Source organism: Labrus bergylta, chromosome 11 (assembly GCF_963930695.1).
Source record: "Labrus bergylta chromosome 11, fLabBer1.1, whole genome shotgun sequence".
Taxonomy (NCBI): Eukaryota; Metazoa; Chordata; class Actinopteri; order Labriformes; family Labridae; genus Labrus; species Labrus bergylta.
In genome coordinates, this window is record NC_089205.1 from 7,928,775 (window position 1) to 7,954,327 (window position 25,553).

At 44.2% G+C, this 25,553-nt stretch overlaps 1 protein-coding gene across 3 annotated transcripts in view; it reads right to left on the bottom strand.

Annotated features, from left to right (window-relative positions):
• Nucleotides 1-1,312: 1,312 nt before the first annotated feature.
• Nucleotides 1,313-25,553, bottom strand: part of sik3 (SIK family kinase 3) — a 33,821-nt gene continuing 9,580 nt past the window's right edge. The window contains exons 2-26 of one of the 3 annotated variants that reach the window (XM_020644376.3): nucleotides 22,038-22,154; nucleotides 21,556-21,619; nucleotides 20,636-20,797; nucleotides 20,308-20,432; nucleotides 20,047-20,170; nucleotides 19,093-19,211; nucleotides 18,051-18,161; nucleotides 17,820-17,954; nucleotides 17,346-17,426; nucleotides 16,633-16,742; nucleotides 16,089-16,245; nucleotides 15,809-15,958; nucleotides 15,638-15,711; nucleotides 14,610-14,744; nucleotides 13,178-13,319; nucleotides 10,644-10,763; nucleotides 10,302-10,360; nucleotides 9,876-9,985; nucleotides 8,694-8,863; nucleotides 8,184-8,311; nucleotides 6,646-7,412; nucleotides 6,368-6,522; nucleotides 5,304-5,433; nucleotides 5,069-5,195; nucleotides 1,313-4,738 (exon numbers count right to left, since the gene is read on the bottom strand). In XM_020644376.3, coding sequence (XP_020500032.1) covers nucleotides 5,074-5,195; nucleotides 5,304-5,433; nucleotides 6,368-6,522; nucleotides 6,646-7,412; nucleotides 8,184-8,311; nucleotides 8,694-8,863; nucleotides 9,876-9,985; nucleotides 10,302-10,360; nucleotides 10,644-10,763; nucleotides 13,178-13,319; nucleotides 14,610-14,744; nucleotides 15,638-15,711; nucleotides 15,809-15,958; nucleotides 16,089-16,245; nucleotides 16,633-16,742; nucleotides 17,346-17,426; nucleotides 17,820-17,954; nucleotides 18,051-18,161; nucleotides 19,093-19,211; nucleotides 20,047-20,170; nucleotides 20,308-20,432; nucleotides 20,636-20,797; nucleotides 21,556-21,619; nucleotides 22,038-22,154 — 3,567 coding nt within the window. In that variant the 3' untranslated portion in view covers nucleotides 1,313-4,738; nucleotides 5,069-5,073. The remainder of the gene's footprint in view (nucleotides 4,739-5,068; nucleotides 5,196-5,303; nucleotides 5,434-6,367; nucleotides 6,523-6,645; nucleotides 7,413-8,183; nucleotides 8,312-8,693; nucleotides 8,864-9,875; nucleotides 9,986-10,301; nucleotides 10,361-10,643; nucleotides 10,764-13,177; nucleotides 13,320-14,609; nucleotides 14,745-15,637; nucleotides 15,712-15,808; nucleotides 15,959-16,088; nucleotides 16,246-16,632; nucleotides 16,743-17,345; nucleotides 17,427-17,819; nucleotides 17,955-18,050; nucleotides 18,162-19,092; nucleotides 19,212-20,046; nucleotides 20,171-20,307; nucleotides 20,433-20,635; nucleotides 20,798-21,555; nucleotides 21,620-22,037; nucleotides 22,155-25,553) is intronic. The other 2 variants (XM_020644377.3, XM_020644378.3) reach the window with 2 other exon arrangements.

Consider the following 25,553-nt stretch of genomic DNA (forward strand, 5'->3'; position numbering starts at 1 on the left):
TAGAAAGCAACCACAAGCTGCTTGAAAGCATCTTTTAAAAGCCTTTCCACCAAGCTTCCATGCGGCTACAGAGGATGCTGCTTTAAGGCTGCAAAGATACATGAGAGCCTTAGTGTCACCTACAGGCCAGGCAAGGAACTACAGATTGAAGCCGAGCATTCCTCAAAGAGCAGAAAGAAGATCTGCTGGAGAAAGGGTTGGAGGTGAGTGAGCATTGTTTCAACTCAGCTACCAGTCTCAGAGAAAAAGCTGCATAAGTTTGGAAAAGCCACAGCAGAGGACCCTGAAGTGCAGCTATGAAAAAGATTACACTGAGGGGACTTCAAGTCCTCCTGGACATTAAGAGATATCACACACACACCTGGACTGAAAGCTCCTTATTCCACATCATGAGACAAGAAATGCTAAACATAATCCATGAGTCATGAGACATTTTGTATTGGCCAAACGTAATGTAACGTAGTCTTCACATAATGAGGAGACAGTTTGATCCCAATGGGCCGTTTGTAATGAGAACAGAAAGAGTAAACCCAAGGGAGCCGTTACTCCCTCACCCAGTACTGGAAAGACCATGGGAGAAAGTGGGGACCGATCTTTTCCACTGCAGAGGATCTGACTTTCTTCTTTATGTGGACCACTTTTCAAAGGTCTGTACAGGAGAAAGAGGATCTGCAGAAAACCGTTCCCTCTGTAGATGAACGGGACATGCACCTGAAGATGGACCAATGGATTAAAAACTGACAACCTTTCAGATACAGAGAGTAGGTTACATTTGCTCATGAGACATTGAAAGCACTTTTTTCTGTTTGATTGATGAGGTTTTGTTACAGAAAAGCCAAATGCACTTAACACCTCTGAACAACCATGCTTTCAAACCATTTTGATGCAGTCAGATGACGCTAAAGCTAGCCATCAGCTACCTTCAGTTTAACTGGTCCCCACATAACCCACTTTCATCTGATTGGTCAGCTCTCTGGAAGGGGGGGCAGAACGCTGCAGGGCTGCCAGGGGAGGGCTGATCTTCAGTACTGGGAGAAGAGAGTCTATGGAAGAGGTATCAACACTTTGCAGAACAGAAATTCTTGGGTTTCATATCGCATGATTTGCAGATTAAACCATTTAGCGCCCTCTGCAGACTCATCCTGGGATTACTCCAACATACATTTACCTCTTGATCTGACACTTTGCCCACATTCAGTTTGGATATCCAGCTTTGTAACACTATATGTTCGTTCTAAAACGGGGATCTGCAAGTTAACTTTAAAGGTACGAGGGTTTTTTTGTAGCATCCAACAAAAAGACACACAAGTCATGACCTTTTAAATTATTTCTTTATTTATATATATTTATTTATCATCTCAGTTTGGTTGATATTCTTTTTTAATCATTGTTGTTGCACTTTAGTATTTTTGTACTCAACAGAAATGAACATAAAAACAAAACAACAGAAAAAAAAAATACAGACAAAAATGAATCAATATAAAACAAAATGAACCTAAAGAACAGGAGCAGAGCAGAGAGCTGGCTTGTTGAGCAGGGAGGCTGCGATCAGGAAACAAAAATAGAGGAGGGAGGGATGGAGGAGTTAAGACAGAAAAAGGGTGGGATGTGGGGGGGGGCAGGGGTCAGTCTGAACAAGCAGAAGATGACATTATCTCTACAAAATGTTCAATGCTTCCCATTTACTGAAACTGTTACTTTCTGTGCCAAACTTCACCCCTTGATCTGACAACACCTCTGCCATCAGACCAAGTGGAGCCTCCGGTCTTAATTTGAAAGTTCATATCCTGCTATGGGACAGGAAACATGCAGTGTCTTTGATTCCAGAAGTTTCCTCTCAAATCCCCAATAAGCACTCCCAACATTCTCTCTCTATCGTCTTTGTTTTGGCTTGTTTTTTTAAAAAGAATGAGCAAATCCAACTTCACTGTATACTCCTGTTTTTTGGATTTATCACCAAAGCTACTCCCGCCCTCTCCCAGGAAAGCGTGGAGGTGGGTAGACAGAAAGTAACATTGTGTTAATGGTAAGCATAGGCAGCGTGACACCATCCTCACCCCTCTGTATTTACGTATGTAGCGTACAAAGAGTTAGCTAGTCGGTTTAGCCCGTGTGAACACAGAAGTGGAGCTTTAATATGTCACCAAAGTCTCTCGCTGGTTCCATGTCGACTCAACATCCAGGGGTGTCAAGAGGCGGATATATAGAAGTTAATAAGGGAGAGGTTCAACCTTCAGCTGTGGTCCCCAGGGTGCGGTAGCCTCCCATCTGGCTGCACTCGAGCCTGACTCAGCTTCGGGCTCAGACCTCGATGGATATGATTTAGTTACCCCCCCCGGCTGTATTCCTCTTGCTTAGGAGTTCTGATTCCACAGTTCAGTTACTTCCTGCAGTCACCCCCTGAAATGTTTCCCTTCTTTGTTTAGGAGATGTTTCCAGGTGTATCCCAACTACAACAAGACATCAACTGTTCATGAAATGCAGCTGTGTCCTCCTCCAACCGTCCCATCCAGGCTCTGGGGGGGGGGGGGGGGGGGGGGAGCAAATAAAGGTCCAAATAGGCGATGTTAAAGGAAAAAAAAAAAAGAAACATGGGAGTCCAGTAATATAGTAGTTGTAGTCATCCTCCTTGCTTGCCATAGCAACTAGGTGAGCTTGGGGGAGGAGGGACCACGTCCTTAAGGCGTTGTCCGTCCAATCACAAGCCGATGTCCTCTAAGTTGGTGGGTGGGGTCACAGCAGATAGGTAGCGCAGCCAGAGAGAGAGAATGGAGAAGTGGGGTTTGTCCATCTCCACGCTCGTGATGTTTGGGATGATATGTCAGCTATTTTACAAGTTACTCCCTCGTTTTTTTTGTCTTTTTGTTTTTACTTGTGTCAAGTCTCTGTAGCACCCGGACCAACCCAAACAAAACCCAAAGCCTGACCCTGTATACCCTGCCACAAATCCCCCCCCCCCCCTCCCAATCCACCAGTAACAGAAAACAGGCTTCAACAAGAATGACAGTCACAACAACATCAATTGAAATGATAACTTTAAAAAGCAACACAAAATAATAATTAACCTCCTCTTTTTTTTTCAAGTGTCTCGATAGAACAATATTAAAACAAATAAGAACAATCTTTTTTTTTTTAACGACACAGAGAGAGCACCGTCTCTCTTCTCTCCGTCCTCTTTTGGCTAGAAATCTCAAAGAGTCATTAAACAAAAAAACAAAAAGATTTTAAAGACATCCAAAAATACAAATGATAAACAATACAAATATAAAAAAAGCCTCCCCAACAACGTCTAAAAACAACAAAGAAATGTAACAAAAAAGAAGATTTCATACAGAAATTGCAATAGCGTTCTATACATGGCGTTACTGTACAAGGAAAGGAGCAAATGTCTGGTAAAACTACTCACAATGCAATACACGGTCACTGACATGGAACGGGAGGAGGAGCATGGAAAAAGGGGGTAACACAAGTCAGGTGGGGGGGAAGTTTGGGGAGTAGGATTTTTGAAAGCAGGGTAACAGCATGGTGGGAAACGGGGGCGCAGCAGAGGGGGCTGCGAGGAAGAAACGGACAAGAGAGGATAGCTGGAACCGAAAGTGCAGAAATTACTTAAGTAATCAAAGAACAATGTTGTCATCTTTGCAACACAGAACTTTTTTTTCCTTTAATAATAATAATAATAATAATAATATTCATTATAATAAAACCTCTTTTACAGAAAACAGTAATAACAATAAGAGTAACAATATTGACCATAATGCCTACAGGGACATAAGCCGTAAAAAATAGTTTTAAAAGAAAATGAATGAGAAAAAAAAAAAAAACAACATAAAATTAATGAGAGCTGGTTTGTCCTGTGCGATGTCACTGAGCTCCATCTTTGGAGAGAGCGATTTGGTTGCCCATGTTGGAGACCCTGACCCAAACACCCGCCACACGGCCGACAAAAGGGGGCCGCTGCCGCCGAGACTTCAGCCTGCTCCGGAATGATCTGCTGCGGGACAGAAGGAGGGGAGGGGGCGCAGAGGAGCAGACTGAACCTCACACACCTCTCCCTCTGCTCACCTCTTCTGGTCAGCCATGCACGCACACACACACGCACACACACACACACACGCGCGCACACACACGCACACACACACACACACACACACACACGCACACACACTCACAACTGACGTGAATACTTTGGGTTTGTGGCAGCAGTGTGTATGCTTATTGTGTTATTGGACTCTTATGTATTTGAAAGTATGACAGTATCAATGCGTTGGCCATTGAGGCACATAATGAAGTATGCCAACAGTTATAAGAGGACAAAGGGGTTAAAGAGGAGGAGTTGGTTTGGGCGGCAGGTGGGCGTGAAGGAGGGGCAGGCTTGTCATGGGGAGGGCGGAGCCGAAAGAGGGAGGAGTGAAACCCCCATCTACGCATGATGGAAGCTAAAAACAGGAGACAACCCACAGCTATAATCGCTGGATGTACGGACAGAATTTGCTGGCACTTAAAAACCCAAGGGCCCTACCTGTTCCCCCCCTCCCCTATAATGTCTATAACCCACCCACACTCCCCCACTCTAGTTTTGAACCTGCCCTCCCAGGGACAGATGGAGACAGACAAGATGGACGTAGAGCGCCCTCGCTTGGGCAGACGATGGTGATTTGGCGTGATGCTGCTCAACTCAAGTCAACACAACTCAGGATGGCTGATATGGACCGCTGTATGCAGGATAGACCCCGTCCTGCAAGAAGAACAAGACGGGGGGAGACGAGTTGTGACAAACGATATCAACAAATCAGAAATGACTAAAAAAGCACCAAGCTACACTTGTGTCTCAGAGCGTGTCACCTCATTTATAACCTGATGAGAGCCAATCCTTTATGGGATCAATAATGTTTGGGTTATAAGGTGTAACATTTTATGTTCAGTAAACCATGAAAGTGGGAAGTGAAGACAGTTACTGCATGTTTATTACATTAACTCTCTGAAAAAGTGCATTTCAAGATGATGCCAAACCAAAAGGTGCCTGGTGGAAAAGCTAAGGCAGCTCTGTGTGTTAGTGTGTGTGTACCTGTGCTAAACCCCGGCCTGCTCCATGCTGTACTGCAGGTCAGGGGGCTTGTAGCTGAGGAGCATGTCACTGGTGCAGGAGGAGGGGTAGCAGGCTGCAGCATGGAGCTCCTCTTCAACATCACACACTGCAAGAGAGACAAACATCTTTTACTTACATGGATAAAAAAGAAAAGAAAAACACACATTTTTTTAGGTGTAATTTAAAGGAAGAGGGATGCTGGCCTCCTACTAACCTGACTCTTCCCGCTGGCGCAGCTGCTGGCTTCCTGTCAGTGACGTTTGGCTGAGAATGTCCGACATGCGAGCTGAGCTTAGTGCCTTCCCAGCCATCAGGCTCATCCCAGACATGGGGTCTGCCTGATCCTGTAATTTCAGAAAACATCTCATAGAGCTTGATGTGCTTCTAGAAGCCTTAATGAGTCAAAACTTTGTTTGGATTATTGGGCATGCTAAAAGTGTGTCGATGCCAGGGTTGGAAATGAGTACCCGCTTCCCGCCAAATGGACGTGTTTCTGTGCAGTCTTGTGAGAATTAACTCAACATACATGTGATCCAGATTTCAATTTTTGTTTAAAAAAAAAAGAAAATGGTGTTTAACAAATATAAAAGGTCAGTTTGATTATTTTATGTGAGTGTGACTCCTGTTTTGTTTTTTGTTTGTTTCATTTGTTTTGTTTTGAAAAAAATTCTTGGAACAAATTTTGTTTTGTTTTTTGTAACCAAACTAGTAGTGTCTTAAATAATAAGATTAGGGTAGGTGTAATAAGCTAAAGCTTCAGCCTACACCTTTTCGGTCAAAATGTTTTTGTTTTTTCTTGTGACCGAAATAAATGATTACTACTACTACTACTACTAAATAAAAGTGACGTCAGTGATTACAATGACTTTATTGAAACCTGGTCTCCTGTTTGCTCTTCTCTGCCTTTATGAGCAGAGCCAGGTGATCCTACACGCTCACTGACCAGAGAACTCCGCCTCCTCCTTGTGTCAGGGTTTATAATGAAAGGCTAAAGTTCTTCCCATTAAAAGTAGGACACACAGTCTCTGGGCAGCTTGTTATGAGGAGCTTTCTGTTTCTCCACCCAACTTTGTTTTCTTCTCAGAAAAATAAATAACTACACTAAAGGAAACAATGTGGGAAATGCTGTCATTGATTGTTTAAGTCACGATGGAATCCAGAAGAATCACATCCCTTTAGTGTCTCCTATTTCAAAAGTGAAGCCAACGCTAGACTCTCTACAGCTTATCATAAAGTGTGTGAACAGCATGTTCAACAAAATGAGCAGTAAAGTCTCACGTAGGCATCATCACAGGTCTGGATGGTGTGGTGGCGCTGTAGCTGTCCACGGGACCTATAGGCGTCACCTTGTGGACCTCGAGTATAGCCCACACCGTTATGATCAGGCACCTCCATGGCCTGCCCTTGAGGCCTGCATTCCACGTGCTCAGGTTCTGACAAAAAAATAAGTATATATACACAAAGGTTAAACTATGCACTGATCCTCCCCCCCCCCCCCCCCCCCAAGGCAAGCGAGAAATAAACTTCATCTCTGAAACTTCAGAAACAGGTCTTACCTCGAGGTGCTGGAGCATTCCTAATGAAGCCACCATGCCTGTGTGTAGGTGAGTTGTAGGGTGGCGTTCCCCCTCTAGGAGACCCCAGGAGCTCATGAGCTTCAACTGCCTTGACTAGCAGGCCCTCATGTGGGTGGTGGTAGGCAGCCGGCACATCATCCTCCTCCATGCTTTCCGAGTGAGGTAAGCTGGGACAAGGAGCCTGGGCGGGGTGCTGGGGTGCTTGGACATCTGGGGGTCGAATCTGGAGGAGGTGGTGGTAGTGTTGGCCTCCAGGGGCGCCCTGGGGTGCAGGTGGCTCCAAGACCTCACCCTGGCTCAGCTGGCGGAGGAGCAACATCTCTCCATACTCTTGGGGTGCACCACTGGGTGGTGTTGGGGTTGCTGAACATGGCCGGGGGCTCTGCCTCTTCAGGAGGGCAGCCAAGTCTTGAGGGGGCAGTCTGGGATCAGCGTGGCCTGTTAAAGAGTGCCGTGGGGACAGGAGGCCCTGCAGGGTGGGGGTGACGTGCTGTTGAGGGGGGCGGTAGTCCAAAGGAGTCGGGGAAAGCAGGGCCTGCTGTAGTGTAGACGGGGCACCATAGCCACCAGTCCCCACCACCCCACTCTGATAACCATCCAGTCCAGGGACTTTGAGGGAGGCTCCCTGCAGGTAGGGGTTGTAGGAGCCGACCACTCCGCCAGCACGGGAGGTGACATCACCAGAAAAGAGGTGGGGATTGAACTGGGTCTGATCGTAGGCGGACGTGAAGCGGCCAAGGCTGCGACTGGATAGGAAAAGGAAACGCAGGAGCTAATTATCTACCAGTTGTTTGACTTCAAAATGCTCACAAACATTCTTGACTGTGCAAACACATGGTCTATCTTTCAACAATCTACAGGAAGCCTCCATTAAATCACTGCACACATAAAACCAAGGAAACACTGCAAGCTGGGTCCAAGTTCAAGCATTCACTGAGAGGTGTAAAGACATTTGTAAAGGATAAATGTTAAGCAAGTATGTATTGGAAGGAGGTTACACATTCTCTCAGTGAAGGCCTGGTGACAGAGTCTGCTTGTGGGTCGGTTGTGCCGAGGGGTCTCAGGATGACTGATGTTGTACACTACAAATGCTTCAAAAAACATTTAGATCCAACCACACTCACCCAGCTACTATGAGGCCAAGGACTTGTTGAGGATGTCATCTCAGCAAAGTCCATGACGTATTTACATTAATTTTAATACTACAGATAATTTACCCTCTTGAAAACTAAAGCTCTGGTCTGAAGATCTGTATTACTGTCAGAAGTTTCAAAATAAAATGAAAAGAAAATCAAAAGACATGGCAGAAAAATGAAACACAAACCAAGCAGTCAGAAGCATTCAGTGATTAAGATATCAAATACAGCGAAGAGGATGACCGTGTGGACGTGGTGAGGTGATGGAGAGTGTTATAAAAACAAAAATGAAACAAGAGAAGACACAGAAACAATCCATTGGTACAGAGGGGAGGGTTTGGCTGCCATCAGGTGACGTGGTGAAATGATGGGTGGGGTCACCTGTGCGACTCGGCGTTGTCTGCACTCAGCTGCTTCCCGAGCACTCTGTGTCCACCTGGCGTCACCAAAAAGGTGCCCTGTCTCTGCGCCCCACCACTCAGCTCAACCTCCTGAACCTGAATGGTCACCTGTAGAAAGAACACAAATTAAAAATCAATGCAAACATTCACTATAGATAAGCTTTAAAATTCTTTGACAGTGGATAGAGTCAGAAACTGGAAAGAGAGAGAGAGAGAGAGAGAGAGAGAGAGAGAGAGAGAGAGAGAGAGAGAGAGAGAGAGAGAGGAGCGACATGTAGAAAGGAGCTGCATGTTGGATTTGAACCGGGGTCACCTGCTCTAAAGGACTTTGGCCTCTGTAGGTGGGTGGTGCACACTAACCGCTAGACTACCAGTGCCCCCAATTCTTCCACTTTTAGTTGGTGTGACATCATTGGAGTTATAACGGTTATACATATGTTTTAGCAGAGAACAATGACAAACACAGATTTCACAGGCTCTCTGCATTCACCTGCTGTTGTTGAGGTACACCTGGAGCCAACGGGACGGTGGGGCGAACAGACGCTGCTTGTTGACTGGTTGGTAGAGAGACTCGAGCCATGCTTGTGGGAGGTGGGCTGCCACTCTGGCCCTGATACAGAGCCTGAGTACCGTGCTGGTACTGCACTGGTGACGGGCCTCCTGGTGGGAAGGAGACGTCATTAAAATCGAGTTAAATCCAACATGAACATTTATTAACAATCATAAGCTTAATGTGACTGTTTTCTTTTAGAATTGATTTTACATCACCTTGCTGGTCCACATATCGCAGATCTTATATCTAATTTTCCAGCCAAATCACAAAGTTCCTTGAATGCTTCCCTTTTAAATGTGCTTCATGTTTTTCCACACGAGCACAAAGAGAGATCTTTTGTTTTAGATTTATATACAACACCCTGTGTCTCGATATCAAAGTGATGAGCTCTCTGGGGACTCTTAGAAAGAAACAAAAGACCAGTCTTTTTAATCTGGCCTGTAATAGGGACTAGTTTTGGAAGTTTTTGGATGTGTACATGGGAGGGTTGATAGCTCCAGATCAGGTGATCTGAGGGGTCTGGCTGTACTCTATGTGGACAGGAGTTCTGTAATATAGGTATGAGCGAGGCCATGAAGGGCTTTATATGCAAACGGAAAACCAATGGAGGGATGCTAGTATGGCAGTGATGTTCCTGTTCTTCTATAGCAGTTTGGCTACGGCATTCTGGACAAGTTGTAATTGATGTATGGAGGCAAATATCAGACACCAAAATCAGGAGAGCTACAGTAATTAAATCTGGATGATATCAAGGCATGGATGACTTTTTCCAGGTCTTTGAGCTGTGACAATGTCCTGATTTTAGAAATCTTCATAAATCATTCATTTAGCCATTGCTGTTAATCTCAATTATTATTTCCTTTCTTTTTGTTCTTCAGTGAAGCACTTATGGCTGCATGCTTTTATGTATAAATACAGATGCAGCAGGTCGACCATCATAACAATGGATAACAAATGTAAGGCTAAAATATGAGTGAATAGTTAGCAGTGAGCCCTGAAGCAACAAGTCCCCTATAAAGAAAACCTGTGAGAACAAAACCAGCATTTAAAAAACACGACTTCTCTACATTTGTTTCTATATGATGAGCATTCGAGCACTCTAGCAACAGTATTACTAACCATGCCCTTGCATCATGCCTGCAGAGCCGGGCGGAGGGCTCTGGTTGGGCTGTCTGAAGAGGTGGTTGCTGGGATGTGTTGGCGGAGGGCTGGAGGGCTGGATACGCAACCTGAGGGAGGACAGCGTGGAGTAGGAGAGGAGAAGAGAGAGAGATATGACAATGATGTAACACTTCAGTCGATAGCACTGCACCACGGTATCAAGTTCATTGTTCACCGCTCAATAGCCGATGAGTAATACTGTGTGTGTGTGTGTGTGTGTGTGTGTGTGTGTGTGTGTGTGTGTGTGTGTGTGTGTGTGTGTGTGTGTGTGTGTGTGTGTGTGTGTGTGTGTGTGTGTGTGTGTGTGTGTGTGTGTGTGTGTGTGTGTGTGTGTGTGTGTGTGTGTGTGTGTGTGTGTGTGTGTGTGTGTGTGTGTGTGTGTACCTCTGGAGCTGGTGGGTTAGGTGACTGGGCTGGCTCTCCCCATGGCCTAAAGACAGACCCTGCGGATTTAAAAAAAACATTTGACTCAGATCTTTAATATACCATGATATTATGTGATTATGACATTGTGCACCTCACTTCATGTCATGATGCATGTTCTGAAATAGAATGTAAGTGTCCCCCCCCCCAAAAAAGGAATCAAGTTCAGAAGACGACTTATGCCTTCCATACACCAGAAGACTTCACAAAACTTGAAACAAGACTTTTAAGAGAAGTGCATGAAGGGTTAAAAAACATGACTGTGCACTCTTAACTTGGGATGGTAACCTCTGTGAGCCTTACCTGGATTTGCTGGTGGAGGATTTGTTGCTCTTGCTGGTAGAGGATATGCTGTTGCTGGGTGTGCTCAAGAAATCGCTCATCCTGCTGGGCAGCATACATCTTCTGGAGCTGCTCACACTCCTATTGGAATACCAGATGTACAGTATTGTAGACCACATTTAGGTTTGCAACAGATAAGCAAAATCAACGCTGAATGATAACTCTGCTTTTGATATCGCTATGACACTTGCACAAAACTCCTGAAAAGCTCCTGAAAAAGTTTTCGGGGTGAGCACCATGTTTGAATTCTTTGCTCTGACTTTACCCGGAGTTTCTCCTGTCGGCCTCCTCGTATTTTTTCTGCAGAAAGTCTGAGTGAGCTGATGTGAGAACGCAGCAGGATATAATCAGGAGAATTCACCACGAGCAAGTGGGAGCGGGTGGTGATGTTTATTCCCTGTGATCAGTGCACGACCATAGACTGTCTGCAAGCCGCCGGTACGACCTCTGTGCACTTAATGAAATTGCTACATTATGTTGTTCTCTGTTCTTTTGTTGATGTTGTGATTCTCTACACATAGCATTGATATTAAGTCAAATATTCTAATTATAGCGTTGTATTTGCTCTGCTGCTTCTTCCATGTCATTCTTTTTACGTCATGTCTTGCCTCAGGAGACCTCCCGCTCCCCTGTCCTGTCTAACCGGGATAGTCCCCCGCTGTGAGGTTCCTGTGACATTCAGGTGAGATGTCAGGACCTGATGTCTTTAAGTCATTAATATTGATACTCATGAAACCATCAGGATTATATATCCACACATATGAGCACTGAGGTTGTTCACTTCCTCAGTGCTTTCCTCCGAGTAGGTCATGTATGTGGCGTTAACCTTTCCTCTACACATATTAACCTGCTTAGCACTTAAGTGTAATGATAATCCCAGCACGTCAGTACATGCTTAAGATGAAGCACCGACAGTGAACATGATGATTATCCTGCTCGCAGTGGCTGTGCCTCCTACTGGGTCAGGTAATCTTGTCTGAGCGTCAGTGTGCAGCTGATGTCATGTCAATATAAGCAGTGTGAGGGATTCTCAGGCCAGAGTCTTTGTTTTAGCTCAGTGTATGGCCTGTTTTAAGACGACACCGAGTCTGAACTTTTGATTTTTTAAAGGATTCTGAGACTGATTCACCTCGTCCACACTTTGGACATCACTGGCATATAAATGAGGGAAGCCTCAATGTCCTGTCAAGAATTAATAAAGGTTTGAATTTAATTGAATCATTTGGTGATATACAGAAAAATCCAGGACAAAGAAAAGTCCAGCCATAGATGAACCTGATTTATAATCCTCATCATGATCTGTTCACTATTTTACTCAATCAGTGATTTCCAGTACACACAGACTCTCCTCAGCAGTATGCATTACAAATTTGCACCTACATTTTGAATCTAATCACCCTTCTCACAACGTCTTTCCTGGCTTTACCACCCTCTGATTGCCAACAATCGCACGTGTGCTCTATAACAGTGTAGTTGCATGCACAGACCACCGGTGGGCGCAAAAGCACACAAACCAAAATCCTACATATTGTTGCTTTAAAGAACTGTCGAGCAAATGAAATGATCAGCCGATTGGAACAAAACATGAATATGATTTTGTCACTGTAACCTTTCCGTCTGCACCAAACTGCACAAAGCTAGCACCCTGTATATTCTGCCGTCTACCTTTCACCGGGTTTCACCACATGATCTATAACTCATATACAGTATGCTATTCCGCAGCAAATACCCTAAAACCATACGCTGCCCATTTTTCAAACTCTGTCCCAACAGGATGAGTCCTGACTTTCTCTTATTGCACCACTCTGCACAGAGAGTAAGCTTTTCTCCTGCGCTGCTGTGACCCCAACTTCACCTTTTACTTTATAACCCTGCATCTAGCCTTAGCACACCATCAGCATGCCAGGGACATGCTGTTACATCAGACGCTCCTGTAGGTCTATTCTGAATTGCAGGGGGGGAAAATTTCTGCAACTAGAAGTTAGCTGAATAAAAACTAAACGATAAGCGCATGTTTTATTTCACCTTTTATCTGAACTGACAAGGGCTTAAAGCTTGCTGAACTCACTCGCCCTACTCCAGACATTCTTGGTGGAACTTTACTGTTTCTGTTCCGCTGTGAAGCGGCAGCCAAAGCCAACGGGGACAACATGAGGTGGCAGAGTGGAATATAAAACCTATGAGGGTTGCTCATCCAGTACGCGACTACTCTTACTCTGACTTCACAGAGTTCTCCTCGGCTAATAAAAGAGAGACGAATGGCAATGGATGTTGCTTTATAATCCTAAGAGTCAAAATTGCATCACACTAGCTGGGATGTATTACAATTTCTGCACTTTTCACCTTGTTGGATCACTTTTTGCAAGCCCCTAGCATAGCTACATTCAAGATCAGGGAGTGTGGGGGGTGGGGTGGTCCCTCTGAGGAACTTTTCGTTGCCCCATTTGTCTGACAGAAAGAGAGAAAAATATTTAACGTCCAGAAGAAGAGTGTACCTGTTTGAGTTGCTTGATGAGGCTGCTGTTCTCCAGGTGAGCTTTGAAAGCCTGGATGGTGGCCGCGCCATCAGAGAATCGTCTGACAGGTGAGAAGCGCTCCATGGGGAGGTGAAGGGTATTACAGTCCTTGTAGCTGGATCTGAGGAGGGGGACCACAGGGAGCAGACACAAACACGTGTGTACAGAAATACACACACACATACATACAAACGAAAACACGATGTGACGAATAAGACAGACACAGCGACGCACACATAATCAGTCATACAGACACAGAGACAGACACATGAGAAGCTCTTTAAACATGCACAAATGTTACACGTTTAAGTGTCTCATTGCGACACACTGAGTGCAGGAAACATCAGCAACCCAAAATTAATTCAACCCATAAGTCAAAGAAGTCCAGAAGCTCTTGTTTAACATGTTTCCCCCTATCCTCCACAGAGGAACTGTGCACAAAAAAAGGATAAAAGCTCAATTATTAATAGCGCGTTTAAACCTTTCACTAACTGTGTATTGGGTCACTGCACCTCAAAACAGCTCAAGTCAATAAGACAAAAACTTTCAGGAAGATAAAGGTCACATTGGACCTCCAATTTAAGTTACACTACGTTATATCAATAACACTGTTAATGGAACCTACAAATAACGTAAGCTAATTTATCTTTTCAAAAGATTCAGAAGTGATTTTCACAAACCAAAACATTAATAAATAAAACACCCGTCAGACCACAGTATCTGCTTATGAGACGGTATTCCAGAAACCAAGATACAGCTTCAAGCTTTTACACATCTGTCAAAGCTCGGCATTGCATCCTGTCTTTAAAAAATGGACACAAATATATCAGGAACAAGCCTCATTTTAAAGAACAGCCTCTGCCTCACACTGCATCCAAAACGAAGAAAAAGTACACCCAGTTTCTCAAAGGACTTTTCTAAAGGGAGTGTGAGGACATCAAGTATAAGGGGGGGTTACTGCTACAAACACAACAACACAAAAAATGGTCTCTACTAGTGATTTAGCTTTAAGGGGGTTCTCCAACAAGACCATTCTTCTAAATCTTGAACCTGTCACATACCTCCTCTTCTCAAGTTTTTCAGGAAAGAAACAAACAGTTATTCTGAACCATGGTTAACTGGGGATGTGAAGATATGTATATCATGTGGCGCACCTTCTACCTGCAACTCCACTAATGAGCAAAAAAATACAGACTTCCTGCTTGGAAGGTGCCAAATCTTCCCCCGGTGCATGTGCATTATTCCCAAGGTGTGTGTGAGATCAGCTGTGTGTGCAAGTGAGTGAGTGTGTGTGTGTGTGTGGGAGGGTTAAAACGTCAGATAGGCTTCATACGCCCATGAGTGTAAGACTGAATGTTTGTGTGTGTGTGTGTTTGTGCATATACAACTCGGAGCGGGTGTGTCCCCTCACCGGGTGTGTATGTCGGGGGCCCAGCAGCCCCTCTGGCGGGGGCCCTGAGGCCGCTGTGACTCTGCAGAGGGCTCGCCATGCGATGTGCTCATGAGCGCGTGCGTCGTGTGCCGCTTGGAGCGGTTCGCCAGGTACCTGGGCCGCAGGGAGGGGGAGGACGGGGGGTGAGGGTGGGAGACAGGAAGCAGCGCTGGTCAGCTCTCTGTCCTCATTGGCTAACAGAGACGGGGGATAGCCCCGCCCCTTCCCACCTCTGCCAATGGGTGCCATCATTCATATCATCTTAGCCAATCAGAAAAACATCAGATCATAATAATTACACCATAGATGGATGTTATAGCTTACAGGTATCCCACCACCCCCCAGCTTCCAATTTAAGGATTGGACTGGTAGCCTTCACTTAATTGAGTTTTGCAAGCTTCAGAGTTAGCAAAGCTGTATGAGAAAGGGTGAGCAAGGTCTGGGAACAACTTGGTACTTGTTGAAATGAGAAGGATAAAGAAGCTCTCTGCCAAAGGGTTTGAGAAAAGAGGGCTTTGATTTGGTGGCAGATTCAGTTTGGAACTGTGGCAGAAGGCACTTGCGCGAAGGAGAAAGGGAGAGAGATGGGGTAAGCACCAGAGCAGAATGGCCACCTCCCTTGAGAAAAAGCAGAGCACTCACTCCCAGCAACCCAGGACACCAGCGAGGTCAACAGAAAGTGCTGTCTAAAGAAGGCCAGTGGGAAAATACAACCTAGACCGAGAACTCCATGAACTTAACCTACGCCTGTCCTTACCCTGGGCTAATTTCAGCTCCTGCTTTACACATAGGGTAGTGAAACAGATCTGTGTGACGGACCGAAACTTGGAAATCTTTTACAAATTGTGCATTCAAGTAATTTAGAATCCTTTAAGCTGGTTAGTTTTACATCAGTAATAGAAACCACAGCCCTGTAGGCATGGGTTACGGGCCCTCAAGAGTACCCAGTTTAGACAGCACCCCTGTTAAGAATAACCCTTGATAAAAAAGGTGCCATGGTGGATTACCTTTGTACTGCCTCTTGGTCAGGCTCTCCGTCCGATCCCTCCTCATCCACCGGAGCTACTGCAGGGATAGGGTGCTAAGAGAGGCACAGAGTTTACCAGTAAACACTCCAGTGAGTTATTCTATAAGGAGCACATCCCAACATCAAACGTACAAAAAATCCAGATACTCACCGGGCTGGCGACGAGTGGTGAGGGCCCCCGAGGCCTCTTGAGGAGCTGAGCGTGTAGCTGAATGTTGGCACCGCCATCTGAAGCTCTCCGACCAAGAGGCCCCATGCCGTTAAGCAGCTGCAGGGTAGGGGGCTGCAGCAAAGATTGCTCCTGGAGGCACGGCAGACATAGGAAGCAAGATTAATCTTACCTATATGTTGATTTCTGAAACTGTATTGACGACTTCCTGAGTCCTTCCAATGCAAATGGGTAGAACCGAGTCTAAACCCACTCACTGTACCTTGTACTCCAGCTGCTGTGTGGGCTGCAGGCTTTGTGTGGGCATTAGAGTGTGCATTTGGCCCATTGTGGGGGCCAGTTGAGGGAAGGGAACCTGGGGGACTGCACCACGAGGGAAACCCGGTGGTAGTTTCTGGAGGTCCTCCTGCATCTCTGTCCTGTAGACAAAGCAGGGAGAGAGACAGAAGGGACTCACTAGTTTAGTTTCTGTTCTACAAATCAGTTCATGTAGTGGTGTCCCCACCAAAAAACACAGACTATTCAAAGTGGCAGTAAGCAACGCGAGAGCCATTGTGATCTCAGCACCACCAAGGCAAACAGCCCGAGTGAGACAGCGTTGCCAAAATAACTCAAGGAGAAGCTCGATGATGAAACTGTAGAGTTAGGCTAGCTATGCGCGAGGCAACTCTGATTGGTTGTTCGACTCTGACTGGGTAATTAAAAACAATATCTGGCATTTCAGTTAGCTGCTACACAATGTTTGATACTGTAGCAACAGTAGAAAATATCACTGAAGGTAGTTTGGTTGCGTGTTTACGCGTTACCTTTGGTCTGGTACCCCAACAGTGTGCCGCCTCATCGAAAGGTAGCGAGCCATGGCCTCTGGAGATGGCTCTTCCCCTTCATCACTGTCCAGTGCCATATTAGCTTCCGGCTACACAAAAATGCACACACACATCAGGATATTAGCTGTGCCCTTTAGTGTTTCCAGTACTTACAAACATGTACATACATTACATTTTAAGTTTATTTCATATCTAATAAACATACTTCAAAGTCCAGTTCGCTTACTAAAATCCCTGCTGCAATGCAGTAATCTCATGCATTCTGGTGTTTCACAGCATTTGTGAGTCAGCTTTGAGGCTGTGTGAGTTATATTTGGCAGAGTGAGCATGCTTGATTATGTGTGTCGGATCATAGTCCATTCCTAGCTAAACTGAAAGTAGTTTACTGTAGGGGTAAACCGCTGATAATGGACAAACAGCCAGGAACTATAAACGTGCAAATATGTTAAAAAAGGAGACCGGATGCTGCTGTGTTTACTTATTTGTGCTGCAAAGTAGTGCAGCAGAGACTTCCAGCTACAAGAGCACCCGCACCGGTGTGAAACAGGACGACTCTCTAAGTTGGTAGCAGATGGGATAAGGCCCAAAGTTTGGATTTCAACTCCATTAACGAAAGTCTCGTCTGGTCCTAAGCGTGCATGAGCCGTCAGCCGGTCACCTACTGCCCGGCTGACGTAACCAGGTCAACTCACCTCAACAATCTGGTTCTCTGGGTTGATGAGCTGGACGTGGGGAACAGTCATGCTAACGGGATTACCCTGTGGATCCGTCTGCTGGGCACGCACACAAGCACACACACAAATAGACACATAACAGTCAAGTGAGGACTGCACTAGTTCTCCAACAATCTCCTTATTGCTGCGTAATTGGCAGATGTGGGTTATGCAGAACAGATTCACGTAATGGACCCAAAAGGTGACTAATGTGGCTTTTAACTAAAGAAACGGAAGATCATATGCACAGTAATTTAGCTCGATTTATAATCAATTCATAGCATAGACGATACACACACAGTAATAATCGGTTTATTAGCACCTTTGTTTAAGGATTTAAAAATACTTTGTCTTTAGTCGTCCCAACTCCCCAACATTTCATCAAGCTGTGTTGAAAACGGACACATTGGGTATGTACAGCCAGCATCATAACACAAACTAACGGTAAAGTACCTGTACAGCGTTAATAGGATAGCTAATGGAGCGCGGTGTGGGCGGTGCAACACGCAGGGTCTTGTGTTTCTTGAGGCGGTCAGCCAGCAGACTGTAGATGGCACTGTAGTGATCGTATGCATCTGTTTGTAAGGACTGGAGAGAAACAGACGGGGACGTTATGATCAACTGAAAACAGTGCTGAAATTAAAATACATACGTGCTCAAGTAAATACAGAATGTGTGTCCAACCTGAAGTGTTCGCTCTCTGTCCAGACCCATCTCCGACATGGCAATCAGCACCTGCTCATTGATGAGCTCCGTTTCCCGCTCCGTTTTCACCTGCTCACACTCAGCTATCAACTGAAAGAGAGAGAGCGGGAGATATAGAGTTTAATGTAAACTGTCAAGGCATCGTCATCTCACAACATCGTGTGTCACATGTCCATGGTCATTTCATTCACAGTTTGGAGAAACTACTCTTGTATCAGAGTTAAATTAAAGAAACATTCCAATAGTTAGGACATTCCCTTGTTTGCTTGTGTGATGAGTTCAGAGATACAACTTTTTGTGTTTGTCATGAGCCCTGGTCAGGTAGAATAAAGGTGAGTGCTTATAACTATTTTTTATTTTGGAAGAACACACACCTTCCTTGAAGTTTTTATATTGTTTCATGAGCCTTAAAACCCTAGACTTTCATTGGTTGGGATGTGTCATTCCCAAGTGGCAACCTCAGATGAAAAAGGAAGCCAGTATGGAATTGCAAAAACCTGCAGTTCCTTGAGTGTCCACTAGAGGCTGGCTCCAAAAGACACATACACGTCACATATTAAAGTGTCCTTTTGGAAAGCAGATATTAACATGGTTGTTCTTATTGGTTCATGTCTTAATCAGAACAGCCTTTTAGTCCTTTATTTTATGAAGGATAAGAGTTATGGTGTGGCCGACCTGAGTGACGGACAAGTGCATTTCACAGTGGGAAGCTACGAGCTAACATTAGCCTGCCAACACAACAATGCAGGCCACAGGCAAGTGCAGCTCGAGCAAAGGGCAAGTGTGTCAGCCGCTTTGTGCAAATGAGAGGGGGGGGGAGATGGAGGTGGTTCACTGGGGGAGAGCAGAGGCTTCAGCATGGCTGAAGTGCAGCACATTTTTCTCTTGATACAATTTTAACATTTGGTGCAGAGAATGGGTGGTGCATAATAACCTGACAACAAAATTAAGAAAGTAGGAAACACATGTCATCATAGCTATCATTAAACAGCTCTGGAGATATTGAGTGTCGGATACTCACCCTGTCGAAGTCCGGGTCAGGGTCTCCTTGTCTCATCCACTTGTTCTTACAGATCTGCTCCATGGTCAACCTTCTGCTGGGCTCTAGCACTAACATGTGTCTGATCAAGTACTCACAGTCTGCAAGCACACAGCGACATGCAGGTGCACTCATGTTAGAAACACAGCACATATCACAGCAAGTAGAAGGTTTTCCAACAATGCAAAGTCAAAATTAACAGCCGAGTTTTAACTAGCTATAACGGTTTGTATTACTCAGAATGCTATAGGTCTGATTTTTGTTAAGGAATAGTAAAAACAGATTGTACCAAGTCCACAATATTTTAACAGTAGAATAACACTTTATACCCCGTTATCAGCAACATACAGGCATCAGTCACTTTGAAAGGACAAAAGGACTTTAGAAATATAAACTGCTGTTGTTGTTGATCTTTTGCACATTATCGTGTACTTTTGTATATCTGTTTTTTTTTTTTTTATCCTTATATTTGGTGTTTTTGTATCATGTTTTCAATGATGTGGATTTGTCTGACCACTGGCAGTGTCATGGAGTAATGTCTTCAGAAGCGTGTCACACTTTTGTTTATTTTATGCACAAAGATGCAAATGGTACCTAAAACAGAAGTGTTTTAAGGTTAAATTCTACCATTAGTGTTGCAGTATTTCTCAGAACAACATTTAGGGACAGGCATTCACAAACCAACTTACAAAGTAAAGCCATCATGAGGCAGAGTAGTGATGACTGCTCCTGTGAGGAGGAGACTTCTAAAACTGCTCGGTTCAATTCATAAAAATCTTTTAGCAAAAAATGTATGTGGAGGGAAATGCACCTCGTATATTTAATCTAAGTTCAATGATTCCTACAGTGTCACTTCATGAGAACACGGAAAAAAGTTTGGACTGAAGGAGAAAAAGAGCGGACACAGGAAAGAGTAAAAGTCGACGACAGACGTACCTGTGGACATGAAGAAAGGGATTCGGAACTTGCCACTGAGGACACGTGCCCGCAAATTTTGTAGAGTGCTGCCGTCAAAAGGTAGGGCACCACACACCAAAACATACAACACCACGCCTAAGCTCTATAGGAAAGAAAAAAAAACACAGCAGGGTATAAGCTCATTACATAATTTTAAACAAAGCTTTCATAAACAATCTATTAAAAAAATATTACAGAACATTTTTAATGAGCCGTACGCTTACCAAACAGTGTACCTACCCATATATCTACTTTAGGTCCATCATACTCCTTGCCCTCAAAAAGTTCAGGTGCAGCGTAAGGGGGGCTGCCACACCATGTCTTCAACAACTGGCCTCGAGAAAACAGGTTACTGAAGCCGAAATCTGACGGGGAAGAGAGGAGACACATTTTCTTATTTTAATCTCATCACTTTCCTCAGCAGAATAAATTCAATCGGCCCAGCAAAAAGCTCCAAAAGCACATGTTCACACATGCCTTTCGCCCACTCATCGAGACAGCCCAAAACCACTACATTAACTTTCCCACCCATACACATTCTTAAGTGCACACACACACTCTCACACACCTGCAATTTTGATGTTGAGGTTGTGGTCCAGCAGCAGATTCTCAGCCTTCAGGTCTCTGTGGACGATGTTGCGACAGTGACAAAAATGGACTGCTGCCACAATTTGCTTGAACTTCTTCCTGGCGTCCTTTTCCGCCATGCGTCCATGAGCCACCAGGTGGTCTGTATAGGAACACAAACAAACAATGTAAAATATGTATTTATGGTGGTCACTTCTTTTAATGCATTAAATAAATCTAACAACATTATTCATGATGGAGACATCCAGAGCTGATTCTTTAATCCTTTGGAAAATGGAGACATGGCTTAGGATTCAAGACATGACTCATTTAAGATTTTAAACATGTGACAAAGAATAAAACAAGAGTTAACATGAGACATTTTCACAAATGCACTACTGAAGAAAATTAGATAGAACCTTTATTATCATTGTATAAAAGGACACAACGAAACATCGTTAGCAGCAATCCTAAACAGCAGAGTTTACAACCCATTTACGTTTGTTTATGGGTTGAGGAGTTTGTCCACAGCTCTGGGATAGAAGCGGTTTATTAGTCTGTTTGTCCGTGTGCGAATGGTCCTGAGTCTGCCTGAGGGAAGGGTGGTGAACATACAGTGTCCGCGGTGAGATGTGTCGTTTCGTATGTTTGAGGCAAACAGCAGGACTGCCCCTGAAGGGGAAACTCCAGATGAAGTCCGAGTGAAAAATCCAGCTGTTTGCATTCACACATGCAGCTCACACTGAAAACTTACAAGATTTGTTGGAGTTTTGTGAAAGTATGAAAGCACTCACATGGAGCAAGTAAAACAATCATGGTGGTCAACAACTTTTAAAATAACCTCTAAATAATAAACATTCTTAACCTATTGAACGTGACAAGGTTTTGACAGATTTCTTTTTGCACTAAGTAACTCCTTACCGAATATCTCTCCACCGCTGGCATACTCTGTTACCAGATAGATCATCCTCTCCGTCTCCATCACCTGAAAACAAAAACAATCGACAACAATCAGGACCTTTAAAAAGCTCTGACAAGCCAATATCTAGGGATGTGATGTTCACACATTGCACCCAGGCGAGCGTAAAACAGTGTAAGGTTTATAAACAGGGACGCATTAATACATTCAATATGCTTTTAAAGTTTTCTTGATGCTAGATGGTTTGGTGTTACGATCCCAATAAAGCTGCAAAAATCAGGGCAACAACAAACAAACAAACAGGAAATCATTTCAAAACTTCTGCAACTAACAGTGTTTTGAAAAGAAATCCAGGGATGTTTGAATTTATCCCAACCTATTTCTACAATTTATTTTGTCCAGTTCCTTTCAGGTCATGGGGCTCAGGTGCAAGAGGCAAGCGTATTGTGCTATCAGCTCTGTGGGAGAGAGAGCAAGTGTGTACCTGGAAGAGGCGGATGATGTGGGGGTGCTTCAGCAACTTCATGATTTGGACCTCTCTGAAGATCTTCTTAAGGTTCTCATCGTCCAACTGAGTCTTATCCACTATTTTTATAGCCACCTGGAGACGGAGAGAGAAGAAAGGGATGTGAGAAGATGAATGATGAGACAAGGAGAGGGTGTGGAGAAGATAGAAGGATGGATCAAGGAGGGAGGAGAGAGAGGGAAGGAGGGGGAGTATTGAGGACAGATTGAGACATAAATAGAGTGAAAGTGCTCTTGAGTGTTTACATTAGGGGTGAGACAAAATATAAACATGTCATTATATTGTTGCTCTAACTCATGTGATACAATTACCAAATCGCTGGTGCCAAATAGAGATAATTTTATATAAAACAAGGCACACTGAACAGATTTCCCAGGCAAATTAACTCACAGAGTAACTTCTTCATGACACCTCAGGGTGGCACTTAAGATAAAAGTTATGTAAATAAAAGTGAATTGGCCAAAGAAGAAGTTGACAGTGGGATAAAAGCTGAAGAATTAGACAGCATGATGTCAGACACTTGTGAAAGTTGAAGCATGATTAGCAGGGCTGTGCATCTTCTCTGGTCTCATGTAGTGAAGACCGGTCTAGAGACCACTTTTTGAAGGTCTCGTCTCTGAATTGAAAGTTTTTTTACGATGTCTTACTCTTGTTACTCAGACTGGGCGGACTCCGGATTTTAAATAAAGACTGGTCAAGGCCACCACTGATTGGCTATTTATCCATTTATTATTATCTGTAATTAGAAGGAGAACACCTCTTTCTAAAAGAACAAATATCTTCAATTAATTTGTAGTTTGATTTTTATCTCCCAGTTACAGCCTCAACTTTCCCGATAGTAAGTGACAAGCCCTGCATAAAAGGTGAGGATTTTTCATTGATATTTATGGTCCAGTCCTTGTCTCAGTCTCGCCCTGCCTGGGTCTTGATCCCTAAATGTCTTGGTCGCGTCTCGACCTCGGAGCACTCTGGACTCAGGTATGTCTTGGTCTCAGTTAGTGTGGTCTTGACTACAACACTAGTCTCATAATTTAATTAAATTTAGATTATCCTGTCAACGATTATCATTCGATATCAAGATGCATCACGATTGGTTTCATCTTCAATTTTCTATATTACTGTTCATGGCTACTTCATCAATTCTTTAGAAATGCCAACATGAATGTCAACAAAAACCAAAACAAAAGAATTATATAGGTCAAGCTACAACTGGGAAGGGAAATGCAACGTCAGGCACTTCTCAACATGAAGTCAAACTGTGTGTTGTCAAACAGTGTGCTTCCTCTGGATTCCAACGTGTCAGGGAAACTGACCCAAGCCGTGACCTTCTACTGTGAGCACAACTCTTGCGTAACTGCCGGGCCCTCGACAATGGCTCTGGCAGTGTGGACAGTGATGGTGTGTGACAGGAGCTTTGCTTTCCCACTTAGGAATGGTTAGAACACTTTAATGACTTAATCAAGCAAAGCTAATGGAGCTGCCCCAAAACACTGCATCGTCCAAAAATAGATGAGCGAGTTGAGTCTGGGTGTGGAAAAAAAATGAAAAGAATGTGTCCTGCATTAACACACATGTATGTACATACTAGTAATGTTCCTATTGACTCACTTTCTGGGCGGTGAATGAAAACTTATAACCAGACTAACTGACTAGTCAAAAGTAAAGAAACACACAAAAAAGGCAAACTTCAGCATTATTTATTTGAAATATTCTGGGTGCAAATGAACCAGCAAGCCTTCAGATCTCCTTGCAGGTGAATGCCGACATGGCTGGGCTATATGTGATACCGCAGAGGTCAGATATCCAGGTTAATCAGACACAGACAACATACATTTTTATCTCAATTTTCAAGATCAAAATGCTGCCACTGCCAGACTACTACGAGATGCTATCAGTTCAGTGTGCTTTTAACATCCAGGCAGTAGAACCAGGAGAGAAGGCCCATTAGCCAAAGCTACAGACAGCCTATGCCTACAGCCCTAGCTAGTTGTGTGTGGCTGTGTTACAGTTTGAGCCTAGAAATTGACCCGCATTAAGGGCAAACATAACACATTTTTATCGTTTCTTTAACCAGCTAGTAATTCTGGTGTCGACTAGCGAGGGTGACGATGTCAACAATTTCGTCAGCTACTCCTGCACATCCCCTTTACATACACACACCAACACAAACAGCACCACTTCTGGTAAATCTTGCCAAGTGCCATCCCTAGCTCCCCTTTTCCTGGCAGCAGACACAAGGAAGATGAGACAATCTGAGCATGACCCCGCTCACTTCCTCTTGCAGGCAGGAAGGGGAAGTTAGGAAGGGCAAAGAGGGGCTCATGAGAGGGTACAGCTCATGAGAGGGCTTGTTTGTTTAGCTTGTGGTCTATATCAGCCTGCTGGGTCTGCATCTCACCGTCTAGTAAAGCACTGGGGTAGTGTTTTACAACACACGCAAGGATCGCTCGACACAAAGAAATGATAATCAAATTGATTGCCAAAACTTTTATTAATCAAGTTTTATCGAATCGTTGTTGCAGCCCTTATACAGTTAAGTGATATCAAAATACAATAAAAACTTTTGCCATGTGTGCGAGTATGTATGGGTCTGTTTAGAAACTATGAGGTATTTTAAGCTCAAGTTATCTATTCTTGGCATGGGACGTTTTACAGTTTGCAGTAATCGCTCCCCACTGCATCTTCTGGAGGATAACAACACAGTCCAACACTAAGAAGTATGCAGACATCAACATACACATCATGCTCATTTCAAGTCCTGACAACAGGGGGACTAGGAGTACGGCAGTGAGGAGGTGATAGATTTTGTTGAGTTGCATACATTTCTGATTTAAGATTGGTCACTCAGATGCTGTGTTTGCCTTACCACAGTGGTCATTGAAATGATTGTTGTTAACAAGGCTGCCAGTAAAGTAAGGGCACTGCTTCAGATTTTCATCTCTTTAAAAAAAAAAAAAAAACTGGCATCTTGTCACTCTAACAAGCGTAGAGCTGGCAGGTTGGGTTTCCAGCTTTAGCTCCAGCCAAGGTACAGTAAATGTTTTGTGACTGAGAGTGTGTACCTTAGCAGCCTCAGGGTGTTCACTCCACTTTGCACTAGCTACCATGACGCAGGAATTTTCCATCCATAGATCTTGACACACACACACACACACACACACACACACACACACACACACACACACACACACACACACACACACACACACACACACACACACACACACACACACACACACACACACACACACACACACACACACACACACACACACACACACACACACACACACACACACACACACACACACACACACACACACACACGAGGCCGGCTGCAATGAGATAAAGTGTCACATAGCCCCTCAGATCACAAGACAGTGACCTCAGCACAGCATCATGCTGGAGCAGCTGCTGTCCAGTGAGGGAGCATTTACTGTATATTTCAATACACAGACACCACAATTTAAACTG